This window comes from Ictidomys tridecemlineatus, chromosome 9 (genome assembly GCF_052094955.1).
Source record: "Ictidomys tridecemlineatus isolate mIctTri1 chromosome 9, mIctTri1.hap1, whole genome shotgun sequence".
NCBI classification, from domain to species: domain Eukaryota; kingdom Metazoa; phylum Chordata; class Mammalia; order Rodentia; family Sciuridae; genus Ictidomys; species Ictidomys tridecemlineatus.
Genome location: NC_135485.1, coordinates 18361128 through 18382890, shown reverse-complemented (window position 1 = coordinate 18382890; position 21763 = coordinate 18361128). Strand labels below are relative to the sequence as shown.

General features: G+C 35.5%; 1 protein-coding gene across 4 annotated transcripts in view; it reads left to right on the top strand.

The window, feature by feature from the left end:
- The window catches only part of Sepsecs (Sep (O-phosphoserine) tRNA:Sec (selenocysteine) tRNA synthase), a 37965-nt gene extending 16901 nt beyond the window's left edge, over positions 1 to 21064 (top strand). For 2 of the 4 annotated variants that reach the window (XM_078021149.1, XM_078021150.1), the window contains exons 7-11: positions 1625 to 1754; positions 1888 to 1979; positions 13388 to 13481; positions 15057 to 15147; positions 16513 to 21064. In XM_078021149.1, the coding sequence (XP_077877275.1) occupies positions 1625 to 1754; positions 1888 to 1979; positions 13388 to 13481; positions 15057 to 15147; positions 16513 to 16819 (714 nt within the window). In that variant the 3' untranslated portion in view covers positions 16820 to 21064. Of the gene's footprint in view, positions 1 to 1624; positions 1755 to 1887; positions 1980 to 13387; positions 13482 to 15056; positions 15148 to 15922; positions 16019 to 16512 lie in introns of those variants that run through there. The other 2 variants (XM_078021151.1, XM_078021152.1) reach the window with 2 other exon arrangements.
- Positions 21065 to 21763: the final 699 nt, after the last annotated feature.

Below are 21763 nucleotides of genomic sequence, written 5' to 3'. Positions count from 1 at the left end.
CTTACTCCGCTTCAACAGTTCATCTTCCCAGTGTTTTTTCCATCATTAATGGGGGAATAGGGTCCTTAGGCCATTCTTGAGATTGGGTCTGGCCTGCCTGTTTTCTTGCCTCTGAGAGTGCTGTCATTTGAATCCTGCACTTTAGTGATAAAGGGTTCTAGCTAAGTCTGGTGCACTGATTCCTCTCGTACTCCTGCTCCCCGCTGAGGTTCATGTTTCAGGAAGCCTTGGGCAGCAATTAAATGGTAATAAAAAGGCATCTCTGTGCCATTTTATTCATACATGCTGCATCTTGGAGTATTTTTCCATTATTCTATTGGTCTTAAATGCTTCCCTCTGTTTTCCTAGGATACAGTGGCGTTCTCTTTAATTATAGTATGTCGGGGAATTAGAGGTATAACGGGAAGTAAAGATTTAAACAGTCCCGTGATAGTCTATGTCTAGTTTGCTCCCTTTTCCTGCTTTTGCTGCCTCTCCCTTTTGCCTGGATCTGGTCTCTCTGATTAGGCTGGCTATCTGCACCTTCCATTCTCCCTGAGATATGGAGATGGAGAGGAGGTGTGAAAATGAAGGTCAAATGTGGTTATAATATTAATAGGAATGTAGATTGCAAATACAGATTGAAAATCTGTGCCTACAGATAAAGAAGAAAAAAACGATCTTAGTTGAAATTTAGATAGTATCTTTACTTTTAAGAGGAGAGACTTGAAGCATATTAGACAGAAGGTCACAGACTATGTTGGATGGGAACCAGAACTTAGTTTTATATTTCTAGTAGGTAAATAAATATTCAGTTTTTCTAGATTTTCATTTGAAGTTCATTTTGCAGTGGAATGATATTATCTAAGATTATAATATTAGGCAACATGCATTACGTAGAAACATTGCTTGTTAAATTTCCAAGAGTATACATATAAAAGATAGTTAAAATTTGGCTTCTCTCTTGTTTCTGAGTGGCAGTGGGAGCAGAATTTGTTGCTTACAGTGGTTACAAAGGTATAAGATTGTCCTTGCTTCAAAGAGACACTCAACTGTCTAACTGTTTGACCGCTTGGGTAGCTGTAATCCATTAGGTTACAGTGGCAGCTCTTGAACTCACAATGGGTGTTTAAAACTGCTTAATTGTTGCAAGACTCACTGTAGACATTTATTGTCAAATAAAGGATTGCAGATAAGAAGCATGGGAAGAATCCAGTTTTAAGGTGTAAAGCTCTATTTCAGTAAAATTCCCACCTGAACTAATAATGAAAACCTGCCAACTTTTGTGAGAATTGAATGATTAATATGTAAAGTATAAAATACTGCTTAAAAAGAACACCATTTAAAAATTTGGTTTAAGATTTAAAAACATTTTACTGGCACTGTTATAAAAATAATAAAAGTCTCTGACCTTTTATTTCTATGCATTGCTTTAATTTTGTATTTTTAAATTAAGGTATAAGGTATAATTGTATTTATTTATGGTGTATAATATTTTAAAATATGTATGTGTTATGAAGTGGTTAAATCATATAAATTAACATAGCCATCACCTACTTTACATTTTTTGTTGTGGTGATTATTTGTTGATAGTTGTTGTTTGTCCTAGCAACTAATATGTAATATTAAATGTTATTTATTCTAGGGTGCTCGGGTTGGTAGAATAGATGCTTTTGTTCAGAGCTTGGACAAAAATTTTATGGTCCCAGTAGGTGGCGCTATAATTGCTGGCTTTAATGATACCTTCATACAGGAAATCAGCAAGATGTATCCAGGTAAATAAGTTATTCTTCAGAAAAGGTAACTAACAAGCAGAAACCCATTTGTATATACACTGCTGTAATAAATATTAATCTCCAAAGCTTCCTTTATACCTTCTTTAATGTAATTTGTCCATTCTTATTTCAGGAAGAGCTTCAGCTTCACCTTCTTTAGATGTCCTTATTACTTTGTTATCACTTGGATCAAATGGCTATAAGAGGCTGTTAAAAGAAAGAAAGGTGAGCTTTCCCTTTAGGTGAACTGGAGGGAAAAGGATGACTAGAATAAAAAAGGGCACCAAAATTGAACAACTTCTGTTGTACATCCATCATAAAAATGTTGGAGGATCTGTGATCGATATGTGTGTGTGTGTGTGTGTGTGTAAACTATTCACTAGAACAGTGTTCCAAATCACTGGTGTTTTTGCCTATTGGTTCATTCCATTGGGAGTTTAGATATATGATATGGGAATATACTCTTATCTAGATCCACTGTAGGTGGTTTTCAATTAGCCATTGTCATCTGGTCTATCCTGATAGTCTGAGGAATATTGGATAGGTGGTTTTACTTTTATTATTTATTTATTTTAGAAAAACTTTACAAGGGGGATCTTATTTAGTAAAATGAATTTTATTTATCACTTAAAGATAGAGGTTACTAAAGGAAAAATAGAAAAGTCTTCTTTTTAGGTTTTGGAAGCCTAAATACAGTTTAGGTTATGGATGTTAATCTCAGGAGGAAGAACCAGGTCAGAAGTTGGCCAGCTTCTCATATACTAAAATAATAAATTTCTCTCTTGCCATTTTTGGAATGCTGAACTCATTGGACTATGTCAGCTGTGAGAAGAAAAGTGACATTTATGTTTAAAAACTGGGCTTTGTCTTCAGTACCCAAAACTAGCTTTATTCAGGACAACTCCAGAACCAGACATTGTTGGCAGAGCAAGTCAGATTAAGGTGTTTTGTTCACCTCCCATTTGGGAGAGCTTAAAGGTCCTGGTACAGGTTTTGTGTATATTTAACTTTCTAGCACTTATTAGCTATTGTAGTCCCTTAGATTTATATTACTACTTTACATAATTTAAAACATTTATATACATGTCTGTAATCTCCAACGTCTTTTAACAGTATTATGATGAATTAATAACAGAAGTTTAAAAATTTTATGCCCTGTTTTACTTTAGTCATCTTTTTCCCACTCATTCAGTCCATGGGCAAGTTGTTTACTTTTTATTGTGAGGACATTTCTTAAGGTATATCTTCATAAAAGAAAAGATACTCAGGAGTCATTAGGAAAATGCAGATTGAACAGTAAGATACTACTACACAGCTAATGTAAAATAAACCTGACAGTACAAATGCTGACAAAGATCATGAGCAAATACATCTCTTAGACATTGCTGGTAAGAATGGAAAGTAATACAGCAACTTAGGAGAAACTCTGGCATTTCTTACAAAGTGAAACATAAACTTAGCATATAATCCGTCTTCTACATATTTCTCTCAAGAGAAATGGAACCTGTTTTCAAATTTGGCTATTTTTGACCAGAATCACTATAAATATTCATGTATAGACTTTTGTATAGCTATTCTGTTTGTAATTGCCCAAACCTGAAACAACTGAAATATCATCTGATCAGTAGATAAACAAACTGGTATATCCATACTGAGCAATAAAAAGGAATGAACTGCCGATAATGCAACAAAATCATGACTCTGAAAAACATTATATAAAAGAAAGAAGCCATACTCAAAATACTGCATTTTGTATGGTTTCTTTATATGCTGTCCTGGAAAAGGTAAGAAAATATAAGGACAGAAAAAAGATCTGCGGTTACCAAAGGTTAGGGATTAAGGAGGGGATTTTTTGGCATGATGAAATGTCTTATATCTTGAGAGTGAGTTTCATGGCTCTTGAGTATTTGTTAAAATTCATAGAAATGGACACCTGAAATTTTACTTTATTTAAATTATACTTCAATAAATTTGACCAAATTTTTATACAGTAAGAATAAAACTGTGGTTTTATTAACTACAAAAAGGAACATCATGGTCATAGATTGTTGTAGCCAAGAGAAAAGCTCAGATCTTTCAAGGAAATTTCTCCATACATCAGATGACAACTCTTGTTTATGTATGTGTTACACTTATTGGTTTGTCTGAGAGTTTGGTTATTTCAGATGCCAAAGGTTTTAGCTATCATATAAATTAGTTGTTTAACCTTGGAAAAGTTACTTGAACTTCTAGGTTTTGTTTCCTTATTTATAAAAGAAATATAGATATATCAGGCCACTTTTATTTCTAAAATAATTTAGAGTGTTTATTAAAATATAAAGATACTCAGGAGTCATTAGGAAAATGCTTTGGACATTACAATCATGGGAGATGGTCTAATTAAGTCAGTCAGTATAAAGCTCATTGGTAATTTAGACATTTTCTAAGTTTGAAATTTTTCTTTTTAAGATGATGGAGCCTCATATTCATTTATATCCATCTCAGGCCTCCTTGCCCCAGTGACAAGCCCACTTATAGCATGGTCTAAAGTATGGACAAATGTTTCTGTGAAATGTTTCTTGAAATTTTGTCAGTGAAGTTGAGTGTGGGGTGTTTTATTGAGTAAATACTTAATTCACTGACCGAGAGAGCCTGCTCTTTTGGAGCACATGTTGCACATGGGGTGATTAGCAATGAGCAAACAACATAAAAGACAAACTCTAAGGTTTACTTGAAGGTGAATAGTGCTATAGAAATAAAACAGAGCTCTGGTGACTCTGACATTAAAAGGTCTGGGAAGAGAAAAAGGAACAGCAGAGGGGATTGAGAAGGAGCTGTCAGTTAAAACCACACAAGAGCATGGAATTCTAGAAGCCAAGTGAAGGGAGGATTTCCAGGAGGAAACTAATACCATGGATCCAGTCAGTTAGGGTGAGATTAAGATTTGACCATTTGTTAGAAAAGTTTCTTGTAACATCCTTCTTAGTGTAATTTGGTGCAGGGTTATATTATCTCTGTGAATATCTGTATGTGCACATACATTGTGGGCATATGAAATACTGACACCTAGTACTGAGCATTTACTATGTGGCAAGCACTCTTCTAAGTGCATTTTCATGTCTTCATTTAATCCTTACAATATCCCTGTGAGGTAAGTTTTATTGTCACCCTCATTTTCTCAGGAAATGGGACAGAAAAGTACCATGAGTGAGATAAATTGTGAAATTAGATTTAATCTAGGCAGTTGGGCCTCTTATTCTCCATATTAACCTTTAGACTCTACTGCCTTTTTGTATAGTCTAGCCTGCTAGCTGGAAGCTGTGTAGCTACATATAGCTATAACTCTGAAGAGTTAGGTTTACTAAAATCTAAAGGAGGCAAAAACAATGAATAAATTTAGCTATTCCAGCCAAAATAAAGTACAGTTATATTTTAGAGGGAATATATGTTATTTGCGCGTGTAGAATTGCTATGCTTGGGCAGCAGCTCCCACTGATGCAGGTAGTCTTGGTGGATCAGTCACAGTGTTCCTTCCTTCTCTTTCATAGTCATGGGCGTGTGATGCGGCTAGCTTGGTTCATCGGTAGGTATGTGGAAGATGAGTCCTGCCAGTAAGTTTATAGATCCTCCAGGGATAAAAGGCCTCTTGCTTTGCACATAGCAAGATTTAAGAATGGTTTTATGGTTATCAGCTGCCATGTTTTTGGCTGTGCCAAAAGAGATTTTTTGAGACTAGAGAACATGAGGAAAAAAAGAAGTGAATCATTTGAGTCTGGATCCAGCCATACCTACCTGTAGACAGTTGTTAAATGAACCAATAAGTTCCCTTTTCTGTTTTAAACTAGATTTCTAACACTGATATTTTGATTCTTTCTATATCCTCAACTCCTTGTGTCATTAAGCCATTTGTAATGATTTCAACATGTCACATCTTGTCCCTTTCTGCTGTTGTAACACCATACCCTTATGCTATCCTGGCAGGGTGGCTTCAATGGACTGCTAACTCTTCTTCTGATCCTCGGTTGTGGCTGATTTGTCATGTTGACTTTAATTTGCAGTATGACTACATGTCATATTGTAGAGTGATACCAGATTAATATTCTAAAATATAGTTTTCTTTAAGTTACTCTGCTTTAAGTTTCCTGTTATTTGTAAGACAGAAGTCAGACTCCTTAGCCTGCCATCCTGTTTATAATTTGATCCCACATTTCTTTAGCAGTATTGGCCCTACTTGTGCATTTATTAATTCAAACATTTATGCATAGACCCTAAGGTTAAACTCACAGACAAAACTGAAACAGTTTATACTCTCATGGAAATTACAGTTTAGGGGAAGTCTGGATATTAAATAAACAATTATAGATCTGATGAGAATTTTGAAAAGAAAAGCGGGATATATATGAGAACATCCATTGCAAAGCAACTCTGGAAGACCTCTCTGAAGAGGTGATATCTATTCTGCAAAAGTGCAGTTTGTGCTGGGTGTGGTGGCACACACTGGTAATCTCAGTGGCTCAGGAGGCTCAGGCAGGAGGATTGCAAGTTCAAAACCAGCTTCAGCAATTTAGTGAGACTGTGTCTCTAAACAGCTGGGGATGTGGCTCAGTGGTTAAATGTCTCTGGTACCAAAAAAAAAAAAAATCAGATTGTACATTTATTTATTAATATTCATGTTGTGTTCATAAGCTAGCATTGTTGGCCAGCACAACTGTAGAACTTGAAAGGGTATTTTAAACTGTGTCTAGAAAGCAAAATATTGTGCACCCACCAGTGATGTTTTGGATCACTTTGTAAATATTAGTTTTCTTTTAGGGTAGATTCAGATTCAGTAGGTCTGGAGTAGGGCTCAGACAGTTGCATTTTAAACAGACTTCCCTCCTGTGATGCACACCCAAATTATAAACCTGTTGTTTTAAGGCATACACAGGTCATTTGTATGTATAATAGAAACTTGGAAACACGCAGTGTCACAGCATTTTAATACTTATATAGATAATAGTTTATGGCATTTTAGATAGACCACTTAATTATCCTAAATATCAAAGCTCGAAAATGTAACTTGTTATCTGTTTTATCTCCTACAGTATTTTTTCTTAGTTACTTTTTGTTTTATATTGATTTTTTGGCAAATTTTGCTAAGATTCATTTTCAAACGAAATAGGTGGAATATATTTTTCCTGATAAGAACATTTTACAGTTTTAATCATTTTTAAAATACACTTTATCATATAGATAGCTTTAAAAATCTTTAAAAATCCTTAAAATGACTTTTACATGTTGTCATTTTAAAATGCTAAATATGCATGCTGTTTAGTATTTCTTGCTTTTGTTCTTGAATTTAAATTGTGAATAATAATAGTATGAAATATTTGTGTAATATATATAAACCTTGAGTAATTTTGTATTAAAATTATTTAATTAGCACATTAAAGTGATAGTTTGAGTGCACACGTCTAAAAATCTGCCATTATCTGAAATGAAATGCCTAACTTGGTTACTCATCAAGCAATCCAGGTGATCTGGTAGACTAGTGCCACCATGGAGTTTGTCATTTGTCCCTCTGTTCTTAGCATCCTTTATGTGATATATAGTAGATGCTCATCAGTTGCTTAATAACAAGTAGATGCTTGTTAAGTGAACTGGCAAAGAGTTTTTGGGACACCTGAGTGGAATATTGCTTAGTTGTCCCTTGTTTTACACAGAGGAAGTATTTCATTGCTTATATGGACCTAGGTAAACCGCTTCAAAGAAATGAGTTAAATGGTGTTTAACAGGCATTGTACCTCTGGGCATAGTATCTCCTGCCTACTTTTCTCATTTCAGGATTTTAGAATTGTTGATGTGTTAGGGATGTTCTGTCACCTTCTTAAAACCGTAAGAATTTCTTTTATGTCTTGGTTCTTTTGTCTTTTCATATTTAGGGTTTGACTTTTAAACATTCAGCTATTCAGTGGTACCCAGTGTGTGTACAGTTTGCTTAGCATGAGTGAAAATGCTCTTGCTTTGAGAAGGACCTGCAAGAATATGTAGCTCAGCTACTGAGGGACCCAGCAGGCATTGCGATGGACTTTCTTCTTTGTTATCATTGAGTAAACACTATGGGAGGGATTTCATGTTCAAGTGGTATTCATGGATTGGATGGCTTCATCTCAGATGTCAAGAGGTAACCTCTTTGTAACACTCAGAGCTTTGTTCTTTTCCTTTTATCTAGATACAGGTAGTAGAGTAGAATAAATAGGGACAGGACAAGAACATCCTGTCAACTCCTGTGTGTTAGCACACATCTAGAGGAGATCTGCCAGGTAATGTTAGGGTTGGGGGTTTGGTGCTGGGGATTGAACCCAGGTTCTCATGCATCTTAACCATGTGCTCTACCACTGAGCATCATCCCAGTCCCAGTTTTTGTTTTTATCCTGAAAGCTCTTGAGACTAAGGTAAAAAAAGTAGGTGGGCAGGGAACTGAGGTTTGTATGAATGTCTACTGTATGTCAGCAACTGTGCTAGGTTGATTATATTCGTTATTTCCAGTAATACACCACAAGTTATTGAGGTAAGACTATCCCCATTTTACACATGAAATTGTGGCTAGAGGGGTTCAGCACTTGCCCAGGGACTGAGCACAGAGCTGAGTACCAGACCTGCTGTGGAGACCGAGGTCTGGTGATGCACCAGCCCTCGAGCTTGCTTTCTCACCACTGTCTTCTCCCAATTGCAGTCACCTGTTCAGTGCCCAGGGACTGATCGATCACTCCAAGCAAGGTATTGAGCCATAAGATGATGATTGATCTTGTGACCTTCCTACTCTGTCTAGTGGAGGTATTAAAAACCTCAAAGCCTCTCTAATGTAATAATTGGTTTTATTTAAACTTCTATGTGTAGAATTTATTTAGAACGGATTATCTATAAGAGTAGTTTTCTAAGTGTTAAAATACTTGTTTGAGAACTGTTATAAATAAAACTTAGCTCTTTAACAACTTCATTCAATAGGTAGGTCTTTCTGTTGAAAAATGTGGATGTCCTCCGTAAACCATAATTGCATATATGTAGCATAAATATTGTTTCTTTATTGGATTTGTTGCAGAAATAAAACCTCTTTGTGTATAAATGGACTTGGTTTTGAACTGTGAAAATTTAATCGTGATAGTTTATTGGTTCAGCTCTGGAGAAGCTGAGGCAAAGCTATTTTGCTCCAGCCAGAGCTATTTATATACCATCACTGTGAGCTCCTTTTTATATTATTGGTGTTATGCCTACTAAAAAAAGGAGTGTTAAAGGAAAACTTCGCATTTCTTTTTATTCTGTGCCCTTATTCACCACAATGATATTTTTAGAGGTTATTTCATCTAGCTATCTCTCTTCAGGAAAGGCTTTATCTTTTTCACAGTAGAGACAGACAAGAACTCAGCTTGAAGCCATTTCTTCTCAAGGTTTCCTTTTTGAAGGGTGAAAGGATCAGAGAAAGTGGGACTTTGTGTACGAATTGAGCCTCTTTGCCCTTAGGCCCTTCCTGAGCAGCACATCTGTTTCATTGAGGGGAGAGAAGACCAGGAGTTTTAATGGAAAAGACAACTTTAAGGAAAGAGGTTAAAATTTAAGAGACTGTTTCTTTTGAGTTTTTCTATGCAAAAAGAAAGATCTGGCTTAGAAGTTTATCCTCACTTTGTTTTGCTTCCAGTGAAAACCATTATTCTGCTTAGCTTTTCTTTTATAAAAGTGCTTTGCTGAACAGGGCAGGCAGGTAATCATTTATTGTTGCAAACATCTGCTGAATTGGCCAAGTACAGAAGAAGAATGACAGCCGAATGGCTGCTTCAGAGGCTAGAATTTGTGAGCTGAAGCTTGGAGGACAAACTAAGTTCTAAGGGAGCACCAGATACAACCTCAGTGTCCTGTAACAGAGCAAAATTTGGAAACATGAGTAAATTTGCAGCTCTAAAAGTTGTACAGTTAAATATCCAAAAGTGTCAGATTTCAGGCCTGGATATGAAGCCTCAACCATTTGAGCAGTGTTTTTGCCTCAGAGGCAAGCCCTTGCAGATTCTTGGCACTGGCCAGCCATGGACAAAAGTACATCACATTTAGTACTGTTTGCCTCAAATATGGACATCAGTGTGTGTGAAAATGTACCTGCAGTGTCTTCCATCCATGTGTTCAGGTCATCGATGAGATGTTATACTACATGTCAAGTTTCTGTTTTGATTTATTATCCGTTCTAGGAGATAATGAAATATCTGAAGTACAATTTTTATTTTATCCTAGAACATGAAACAGTATGTTTCAAAAGACATCATCACTTGAGACCCTTTCCTTTAATATTTAGCTGTTATGCACATCTTTGGATTATGGGGAGGGACAGTCTGGATGTCCGGTTTCATGACTGTAAATCAGCTTGCAAAAGGCCATATGAAAGATAATGCTTAATATAATTCAACTTATTTTCCATTAACATCTTGAACTATGGTTTAAGTTTTGTATTTTTATTCTAGAAATATAGCTGACATTAGCATTTAGGCATACAGTTCAGTTTATCTCTAGTGAAAGTCTTTTAAAATTGTTATATACAGCACAAAGGACATAGAAAATCAATAATATTTCATTTCTTTTAAGTAAGATCCTTCTATATACATTTGCTTGGGTTGCTTATAAATTTCTTCCTTTACAGAAGTATTTTGTAATAAATGTCAGTTATGGATTTAATCATAGCAAAAAATAGTGCAGGTTCTGTAGTACCTTTAATATATCAGGTAAAAAATTGCTTAGCTAAGTATTAGTATAGTAGAATAGTACAATTTCCTAAAAGATATTTTTTAAATGTAGTGATATTAATAGGAGAGCATTTAGGACCTTAGTACATGGAATATTGTAGAATTCAATGCATTGTACCTTTAAAATATTTAAAGCTTCTTTGTTTATTGGTTTGCCAATCATAACCCTTTACACAGTGTAGAGATACTATAAATATTTTCTGTTGAATGTAAACTTGATTTGAAAATACTCTTCTTTTTTAATCTAATTACTCTCATACTAGTATGATTTGGTTACCTCAATGTTATCTTTGTAGTCTGAAGAATTGTAATATTAGTTATAGTTAAAATTGAATTTTGGCAGTATTATCAATTGATGGAACTGGCTAAAATTAATTTATTAGAGTATTAGAAATTGAACATTGGGCAAATTCAGTTTTTTAATAGTCATGTATGCATCAGTAAGTTTAAAAGCACACTCTAGGGGGTTACTAAGGAAACAGTTTCTATTTTTTTCAGAAATAGCTAATTCAATACAAACTAAGTACTCATTAACTTCCTCTTAATCTACAAATGTGACCACATTGGTGTTTAATGTGGTAACCTAGCCAGATAGAATGATATTTTAAATTGGTCTTTACCACTAAAATATATAAACTGGAGAAAACTTTGCTTCATTAATAAATGCTTAAGGATAAATGAAAGGCGGAGGTGGTTTTGGTGTTGGAAGGGACATACACAGTGGTCTGAAAAGGGTATTTCCCAGCTGTCAGATTTGTTTCTGCTTAAGAGAGATTGATGAATTTGAGAATAAGGGAGAATTAGATGCAGATTAAGACTTCAGTGAATATAATAGATGAATAAGATCAGCATTTAATAGCAAAATGAAAACATATGACTGTTAATAAAAAATATACAGAGCACTTAAATTAGTGACCTAGGTACTTTATAGTAGTTGAAAATATATAAGTGAACCCAGGAATTCTACCTTTTGTTAAGACTCACATGGTACGAAAAATTATGAATTGTTCCAATCGCTTTAAAAACTGTTGACATATTGTTTCAATTTAAATATTTTATATTTCACCTTCTGATGGAGTTTGGAATATTGGTGTAAGGAGGAACCAAGAAATCTTTATCTAAGAAAAGATGCCTATAACATTTTTTTCCCATTTCTGAAAATAATATTTGCCTCCTTAAATATTTCTCTATACTTAATGGCAAAAGAGAAAGTCTTATCACATGTAATAGTAATAATTACTGATAGCTTCATTAAGTGTGGCAGTTGTAGATGTTAACCTGTTTTAGAATTAATCTTTATAAAGTATCCTAAAATTTAAGAATGATTTTTGTCTTATATATTTTAGGTGAGAATATAAAATGCACACTCTTGACAAGGGTAAAATGTTTGTGGTCATAAATAGACTTACTAATAATTGAAAGGAATTTTCCTATTCTTTTAATTTTTACCTAATAAAAGATGGAGTTAGTCATCCAGGTGCTTTAGACATGAAAAAGACCTTTTGGGGCCCAGCCAGAGTATCTAACTCTTAGATAAGAGTTCAGACAGAAGAAGTTCTATGGCCTTTGAGGTTGCAGAGGTGTGATTTCCTGCTGTCTCCACTTGGGTACTCTGTTGGCTTTGGCTGTTTGGTATATCTTTCAAGTTTATATTTAACTGTAGATGTAGGACCAGTGCAAATAGGTTGATTCACCTGCAGATGTACTTGGGCAGGTTTTCATTTGAACACCCGTCCCAAGGCCATATGAAGAAAGCAGAGTAAAATTTTGGTTCAAATAATTGCCAACTTAAAATTTATTTTTAAGTATTTGTTTGTCCCACTTTATTTGGGACATTTTACACTAACAAGACAAACATTTTTATTATATTTTCAGCTATAGGATATCAGTTTACTTTGGAGTAGGACAATTTTTAACTTTATGTGATTTAAAGGAAATACTTTTAAGGCTGGGGATATAGTTCAGTGCTAGAACACTTGCCTAGTGTGTCTGAGGCCTTGGGTTCAATCCCTAGCACCACAAAAACAACAAACAAAAAAACAACCCACCACCAACACCACCATGGTAACCTCACTTCACTTACCTCTTAACTTGCATACTACAGCCTGGCATATTTCTCTTGGTATTGGGGAAATAGTGGAAAAAGCTCTAGTATTAGAGAGAGGTTGGGAATTGAGGGTGGGGAAAGTCGAGCTATTTTAATAAAGAAGTGACATAGGAAGGTCTCCTTAGGATGTGACAAAAGGTTTTGGGCCACTTAAGGAGTTATCTGGGAAATGTGGGGAGAGCAAATAATAAAGGTCAGACAGGAAAGGGTTGCAAAGGAGGATGGTGGACAGTGGAGTGGGGGATGACAGTCACTGGGTTGGGTATGTTGCTGGGTTACATCATGTGGGGCCTTGGAGTTGAGAGTGGTGTTTTTATGATTACAGGAGAAAGTCATGAGAGGAGTGGTGGGAACTAGTTTATGCATTTGAAAGCCACTCTGGCTGTGTATAGAGAAGATTGTGGGAGGTGGGGGGCAGAGGAGTAAGCAGAGAAACCACATGGACTCTTCTGCCATGTCAAGGGGTGGAGTTGATTGGGTACTAGACTAGAGTGGGTACCTCTGGAGGTTCTGAAGAGATGGATTTGGTATGGGCAGGTCATAGCCCCAGGACAGGAACGGGGCTGGGATTTTTTGTTTTGTTTTGTTTGTTTTTGCCTTTACCTAAATCCTATGGTTTCTGATGGTTATGGCAGCTTTGAATCTCATTATATGTGGCAAAGGAGGGCACATAATGAAGTAATTTATAGCACACACTTCATACACTCAGATTTCGTATTAATACAACTAATGAGTTGCAATATTTATTCGATTTGTTTTAAATGTGACTTTTTTTATTGCAGGAAATGTTTTCATATTTGTCCAGTCAACTAAAGAAGTTGTCAGAAGCCTACAGTGAAAGATTATTGCAGACACCTCACAATCCCATTTCATTAGGTAATTTTTTCCTTAAAAAAAGAAAATATCTACTTCTTATCCTTTCTTAGGAAGAAATCGGTCTTTACAGCAAAAGAACTCTTTTTGTCTATATGCTATTTTGAATTTATTGCAGTATTAATTCATAAATTTAAAAAATTTAACCTTTAGAAATGCTTTAATTATTTCAAAAATAAAATCTAACCACTGAATCAGGATCAGTGAATCCTTTTTATCACTATGATACTTATAGTGAATATACATAAAGTAATAATTTAAGTCTTGCTTCTAACCAAAATACCTTGGTTACTAGTGATATTATTTACAACTAGTTAATTATTTACAACTCTAAATAATTAACACTTTCTCCAGGATTGGGGGTGAAACTCAGTGGTGAAGCACTTGTCTAGTATAACAGAATCCTTGAGTTTGATCCCCAGTACTACAGACTTAAATAAATAAGTAAAACTCTCTCCACTTAGCAATATCAACATATCAGAAATTAAATTTTTTCTTATTATTTTTAAAATGTTATTACTTAAGAGAAATCTGTATTTAGCTTACGTAGCGCGTGTGTGTGTGTTTGTATCTATCTATCCATCTATCTATTTTTTGTACCACAGATTGAACCCAGAGGCACTTTACCACTAAGTCACATCCCTAGATCTTCTTTATTTAGAGACAGGGTCTCACTGAGTTGCTTGGGGTCTTGCTAAGTTGCTGAGGCTGACTTTAAACTCGCAATCCTCCTCAGACCTCAGCCCCCCGAGCTGCTAGGATTACAGGCTGTGTCGCCATGCCCAGCTTAATCTGTATAAAGAAAAAATGGTAATATAGAATTATGCATTTAACTAACTTCATAATTACCCCTTTAATTGGTGAATATATATGTATATTTATATAGCATAGTAGTATGGAAAGTGAATCATTTGCAACTGCAGCCTTTTTAAGAATAGGCTTCTGTGGAAAACCTTTGTGGGCACCAACGTAATATTATCCCAATCTCTTGCTGGTAGGCAGAGAAGCTGGTTTGGGATATCAGAATATCAATTCTGCTGTGTACTAGCCTCTCATCAGTTTTTCCCCCTATCTCTAAAATAGAGATAATTATCCCTCACATGAAAAATTGTTAAAATTGGCCGAGGTTATGTTTGTAAAGTATCTAGTAAGTCAGCCTTCAGGCATGTCCACAGTTTCCCCCCATACTATCAGAAGGATCATTTCCATAAGAAGTTGATCTTACAGTCTTAAATATGTACTAAATAATCTCCCATATTCTCATTTTATAAGTTATTAAAACTTGGATGAGTTTGAATAAACAACCATTACTAATCTTGTCATTGCATCATCTATTGAGTTGGAAAAACTCACTTTTGGGGAAGGCAATGTGGAAATTCTGTTCCTGGTTTGTGACCATATTAATTCACATAAAACTATGTTTGTCTGATATTAAAACAAATCCCTTATTAAGTGCATTTTAAAGTGATGTGCCACTTGACAGACACTGAATAAGAAGTAATTTGTTTTTTTGTTTTTTGGGGTTTTTTTGGGTGCTAGTAAACCAGAGCTTACAGGGATATTTTTTTTCTTTTTCAGCTGTGACACTTAAGACACTAGATGAACACCAGGATAGAGCTGTCACTCAGCTTGGCTCAATGCTTTTTACCAGACAGGTTTCTGGAGCCAGGTAAGAGGAATTTTTAAAAAGATATTTAGGATATTTAATAGCTTTTCCAAGTTAAGTCTAATAAAATACTTTTCTTACAGTAGCCCCCCCCCCCGCTGCCCCCGGCCAAATATATGCTAAACTATGCCTGAGAATTCATTGTGTACTCAAAGAATGATGAGATAGAGAATCTGTAAGAATAGTAGTTGCACCTGAAGACTTTCTAGGCTTGAAATAGTCCCAGAAAGATATGAATCTTGTTTAATAGTGTATAGAAACAGTTTCATTCTTCTCTCTGCAGTTTTTTGCCTATTTTCTTTGTTAGATGATTTTTCATTGATATCACATATGATATTAGAAATAAGTCATTACTAAGTTCAAGTGAAATTTTGCTAAAGAAATGGCTGTTTCCTAAACTAAAAGGGTTATGGAATTCTTGCCTAAGTACTGCCTTGGAAACATGTACTTTTTTCTCTAATATATACTTAGCATGAAAATGAATCTCATTTAGCATGATAAATTTGTTAAAGTCAGAGAAAAATGTCTTGAAAATAAGTATCTTGCTCTAAATGCTTTTCTTCACATATTTCTGTTAAAGAATTTCACTCTGACTACCAGAGGGTAGAAATTTCACATCAAAGGACAGCTTTTTTGAAAGAAGAAAATCTTAGATTAATTTAGCTTATACTTTGATAAACTCTTATCTGTATGCAATACAGTTTTGACAAATGCTTTTTCCAAAATATGTTTTTTTGACCTGACTTTCAGTATTGCTGGTATTTGTCTTTATATTTAGGTTGATCTTAATTAATTGACTTCTTAAAAAAAAAAAAAGTAAAAGATTAGAAATCTGCTTTTATCTTCGTATGCCTGTGATGTCAAGCTTAGCAAATGCATGGGCCAGAGCTCAGTATTGCAGTTTGCTGATCTGCACCCCATTGTAAGTGGTTACATCATTTCTTCTGGCTCCTTGCTGCAAAGCTCTGTATTACATAGCACTGATCAGATAGTTGGAATTTTAGTTTGTTGATTTTTTTGAGGGGACACACTACAGTTAAAGTGGTTGGACTTAAAGTATCTATGTATGAATTCAGATTCCAGATTTGGCACAAAAACAATTTGCTTTCTTTTTCTACTTTGAAGATGTAAAAATGTTTGAGATTCCTAGAGTTTTTTGTTCTTTTATAGATTATAAATAAATGGTAATCATCAGGTAGGACTTTTTAATGTAAAATAGCAGTGTATTATATAATTTCATTTTAAGGCTGACAATCCATTTGCATAGGCCATGATAGATGAGTGGCTTAGTAAGACAAATATCTTGTTTATGGGTGACATTCTGTTAACATCACCAGACATTAAATTGATAAATCTTCTCCCTTTCAGGGTTGTGCCTCTTGGGTCTGTGCAAACTGTGAGTGGCTACACATTCAGTGGCTTTATGTCCCATACAGATAATTACCCTTGTGCTTACCTCAATGCTGCAGCAGCCATCGGGATGAAGATACAGGATGTGGACTTGTTCATAAAAAGACTTGACAGATGTTTAAAGACACTAAGGAAAGAAGGAAAGAAGGACATCGATGTATCTGTAGTTGACAATTATGACAAAACTAAAGATGTGCATATTGAAGAAATGGCTTTAAAACTAGATAATGTACTTCTTGATACGTATCAGGATACTTCTTCATGATGTGTGAAATGTTTCTTTTTGATAATCTGAAAGAAATGGTATGGCTACAGTACATAAAGGCAGTTTAAAGAAAAGAACCGAAATTTTTGAATTGAGAATTTTATAGAGAATATTCAGTTGAGGACTAGACTGTGGTCTGAGTTAGCTCTTGATGGTTGCTGTTTTTTATTTTTAGACTGCCTCAATCTTTTTGATTCTTGACGGGTTAAAATATGCAATTAGCATTTTTATAATTGTTAGAATATTTGTCAATGAAGCATCATGGTTCAGATAATTCATAGAAATAGAAATATAATCACTGTAAAATCACCTCTAATTCTCTTTGAAACGTAGAGTGCTTCTTCCTAGTATTCACAAATCACTTACATTTCTGATCATACAGAATCTCTAATGCTGCTGTTATTGAACCTTCCCTCAGGTGTCACAGCGTGCCTGTAAGAGACCTTATCAAAGGAGCAGAGGCAAGACGTAAACTTCCATTTAGATGCCAGAGCAGCGATTCTCAACTAGGGATGATTTGCTTATATCTAAGCAATGTTTAGGGACATTTTTGGTTGTTGCAGCTGGTGGGATATTATTGACATTTGGTGGGAGAGGCCATGGGTGCTGCTCAGCATCCTGTAATGCATCAATTCCTGGAACAGAATTAACCAGTCTAAGATGTCAGTGATGCTGAAGTTGACACACAATACTCTGAAATCCATGAAATCCTCAAATGTATAGTTTTCCATAACAACCTTAGTTATGCAGTAGTTACCGTCATGTGCTGCATGACGACAGCAAGGGACTACATCTTAGATAGTAGTTCCATAAGATTATATTACTTAGTGACATCATATCCATTTGGGGTTTTTTTTTGGTGGTACTGAGGATTGAGCCCAGAGGCACTTTTGCACTGAGCTACATCCCCAGCCCTTTTCATTTTTAATTTTGAAACAGATTCACTAAATTGTTGGAGATGGCCTTGAACTTGTGATCCTCCTGCCTCAGCCTCCTGAGTCACTGGGATTACAAGAGTATTCCACCAAGCCCACAACCATTTTGGTTTGTGTAACTATTACTTTCATGTTCACTTAACAGCTCCACTAATGATCTCAGACCACATCTCCATCATTAAGCAACACATGACTGTCCTCCAAGAAGCTAGGTCTAGAAATTTTATCAACTATACTGCATAGAGTATAACTAGGGTAACGAGTTCTAAACATGTCATTATAAATTGTTCTTTATGGAACTTGCACATTTTTCCATTTGGGCAAGTGAAAACTATTTCACTTGCTGTTTTTGCTTTAAACAAATTTGTATATTGATTAGTTTGCTCAGGTGTGTGCTCAGCCACCATCAAGATTGGCTAACCAAGGTTATTTTGTAACATATTTTTGCTAGGGAGGTAAAAATTATGTTGTATGATAAATGGATGTATTACTCTTTTCTGTGCCCATATGCTCATATTCTGAGTCTAAAATTTCAGGTTTATTGACTAACAATGATTTTTATTAATTTTAAGAAATTGACTAACATCTCATAGCCTAAGGAGTTGGTGAAGCCTCTGAATACATTACCTTGCCAAGGCCATGTTTCCCAAAACCTGCTCTGTAAAGCATTTTTTCAATTGAGAGATGCTAGGGGTGGGGGGCGTGGGGGGACATGGAGGGAGGAAGGTCCTGTAGACAAATAATTTGGGAAACACTTTTGCAGACCTGCTCATGGCATATTGAAAGCTCTAGAAAACTCCTTTAGTAGAGATTAATTCAGTTTGATTATGTCCTAATCCAAAGAGAAACCTGTTTTTAAAGTAAGATACTACTTATTAACATCCCCTTCAGCATACATTCAAACTACAGTGGGAGACACTGTGTTGACTCACAGGTTGTAGTTTTCCTGATTTGGTGATGTCAACTGTTCGAGAAAGTTTCCTGGTATGTTGGTGATGTGTGCATTATCTTAGATCCTTTTAAACACGAACTTGGGCAGAGACCACTCCCTTTAATGTCTAAGTCAGAATGCTTCAGACACTGGCTTGATAGCCTTAAAAGTCAAAACTGGGTTTAGATGAAATACTTAATTCATATAAATATTATAAAGGTTATTTTAAAATCTATTATATTTGGGGGTTTCATGCATTTCAATTACAAGAACTCATTCCAAAGGAGTAAATACTGGGTTGCAAAGTTACATAATGTTTTCTGTGTGAATTTGGGACTAATTGTAGAACCAACAAAGATGAACCAGGCACAAACCAATCCCTGGAGTCCGAGAAGGGACCAGAGCGATGCTGCAGATGTAAGTGCTGGCAGTGCGGCGTGCCCTGCGTGTGAGCCAAAACTGCTTTGTAGAGCAAGTAATCTATACCATGTGGCCATCATTTAGATTAAGAAAGGCCAGAGTCAAGGGACGAGCACATCTCTTCATCTGCAGTGCATCAGCAGTTCTTGGGCTTCAGCTGCTGAATAGATAATAACTAATTGAAGATAAATTACATGAACCCATGTGTGAGTGATAGATACGCTAAAACATTTTGTTCCTGATGCACAAAACCAACTGTAGTTTTTACTGTAACCGACCTCTCCCTTGTCAAGTGTTTTTGAAATTCCAGGTCTGCTCCAGCTGACTTCACATGGACCCTGAGGTCACAGAACTCACCAAGTGTTTGAAGGGATGATGTTGCTTCTATCTCTTCAGGCTTCCTTTGCCCCCACCCCAGGGTCATCTTCCTCCCTCTCCCATTTCTACATAAAAGTCTTAAAAAGTGTATACATAACTTTCTATAAATTGCTAGCCTCATAATCTGTTATCCTTGAACTGTGTCAGGGGCAGTAGGGAAGAATTTTCTATCTCCTGTCTTTGTGGTCCCTTCTTAACAAGGCCATCAGGTTAAAATTTGGGAGTTGGGGTTTTAAAGTCACTGGGCTGTATTGGAGGAGTCTGCCCAGAAAAGAAAATGGAATAACATGAACTCTTGTTTTTGGTCACTTATAGAGCAGGGAGAGGGGCTTTAAATCATGCTTTTACTTTGGCTCTTGATCCTTTGCAGATGAGTCTTTCTATAAGGGGATGATATTTGATTCCAGCTTCAGGAACCCCATGTTCAACTACAAATCTTACTGTTTTGCTTTTTGTGTTAGTTGAATTAAATTGCAGAATATGAATTATTGAATGCAATTCTGTTTAGCCAATAGGCACTTGATGAACAGAATGGTAAATATAAATTAAATTCTAATTCACATAATTCTGCAGTGGTTCTCTTTAACTACTCATAATAAGAACTGTCATTGAGACTTGAGCTTAGATGTGCTTTTATTTTTAGACTACACCTGTGGTTTCCATAGATTTTAGTGAAATTTAAATTAAACAAAGGTGTTTTTGTTGCCACTGTTGTTTTACTGGTGATATTGCTTTAATAATGAATTAGCTCATTCTGAGAGTTAAATTCTATGTCCCTTCATAATCAACAATTGAAAACAATAGCAACAGCAATAAAAAAATAATCCACGAATCTCTTATACTCAAGAGAAGTTTTTGGAATACACACACATTTTGCTGCACATAAAACTTGGGTTTACTTTTCCCACTAACTTGTTCTAATTTCTGCCAAGCCCTCACGTGGTTTTGTTATGTTTTACATTCATGAGCCTAAGGTTATTTTTGCAATTTTAGAAAAATCCAGTTTTGAATACATTAGAAATCATTTCAGACCTCTGAAAAGTCTGAAGATAAGAATTGATTGAATATGTTGTTACAGGTTTGTTTTGTTTTTTTAAGAGTCCCTGCAGCAGTCTTCCCTTTGTCAGGTTGCTTTGTGACTCTGGTGATCTGGTCTAGTCCAGGTCTGACTTACCTACTTTGTCCTTTTGTGCCTTGCTTTTTACTTTCATTCTGTCCATTATGTACAGCTTAAGATGGTGAGTCGAGGGCTAACGAAGGCCTTTGTCACTTTCCACCTAATATTCTACATTTCAAACTGAGGCCTTCAGCAGAACCTGGAAATGTTCTTCTGTCGTGTCAGGTGCTGTCAACATGGGCTTCTGGAGCAGTGTGAGGAAAGGTGCTGTTCAACTGTACAACTGGGAGCAGTTTGAGCCATGAGAATGTGAAGCTGATGTCAGCCTGCTAACATCAGCCTGTCTTATCAAAGGGAAAAAAATGTTTCCTGGGATATTTTTGGTGTAGACTGTTTAAATATAAAATTGAATTATATAATTTATTACATGAAATTAATTTTTAATAAACACTAATAGTACCTCATATCATTCTACCTAGTCATTATTACAGATAAAACATAAAAGTACAAATAACTGACACAAAATTACTTGCCTGTTGTTTGATTTTGTCATCAGTATCAACTTGCCCAAAAAACAGCAAGAAAAGTTAGACCTATACTGATATACGGCTGGGATCTGAATTATTTTGATGATTGGTAGTAGGGTTTGAACCCAGGGGCACTTATTCACTGAACCATGTACCCATTTTTAATTTTTATCAGAGACAGGGTCTGGCTAATTTGCTTAGGGCCTCGCTAAGTTGCTGAGGCTGGCCTTGAACTTGTGATCCTTCTGCCTCAGCCTCCTGAGTTGCCAAGATTACTGGCATTTGTCACACCCAGCTTGAATTATTTTTTAAAAGGAAGGAGATGACATTTTGCAAAGGGCTGATTGACTATATAAAGTTGGACACTTAATAGTATCTAACCTTTTCTAAAAGAAACATTTTTATTTTAACATAAAATAAACTAATCAGTGTAACTTCAGATATCTTTTTTTAAATATATATTTTTTTAGTTTAGTTGAATACAGTACCTTTATTTATTTTTACGTGATGCTGAGGATCGAACCCAGCGCCTTGCACGTTAGGTGAGCACTCTACTGCTGAGCCACAACCTCTTTTGCTGTTTGAATTATGGAGGTGGTGTCTTTGGGAGTCACATCTCTGTACTGGTAATTACCA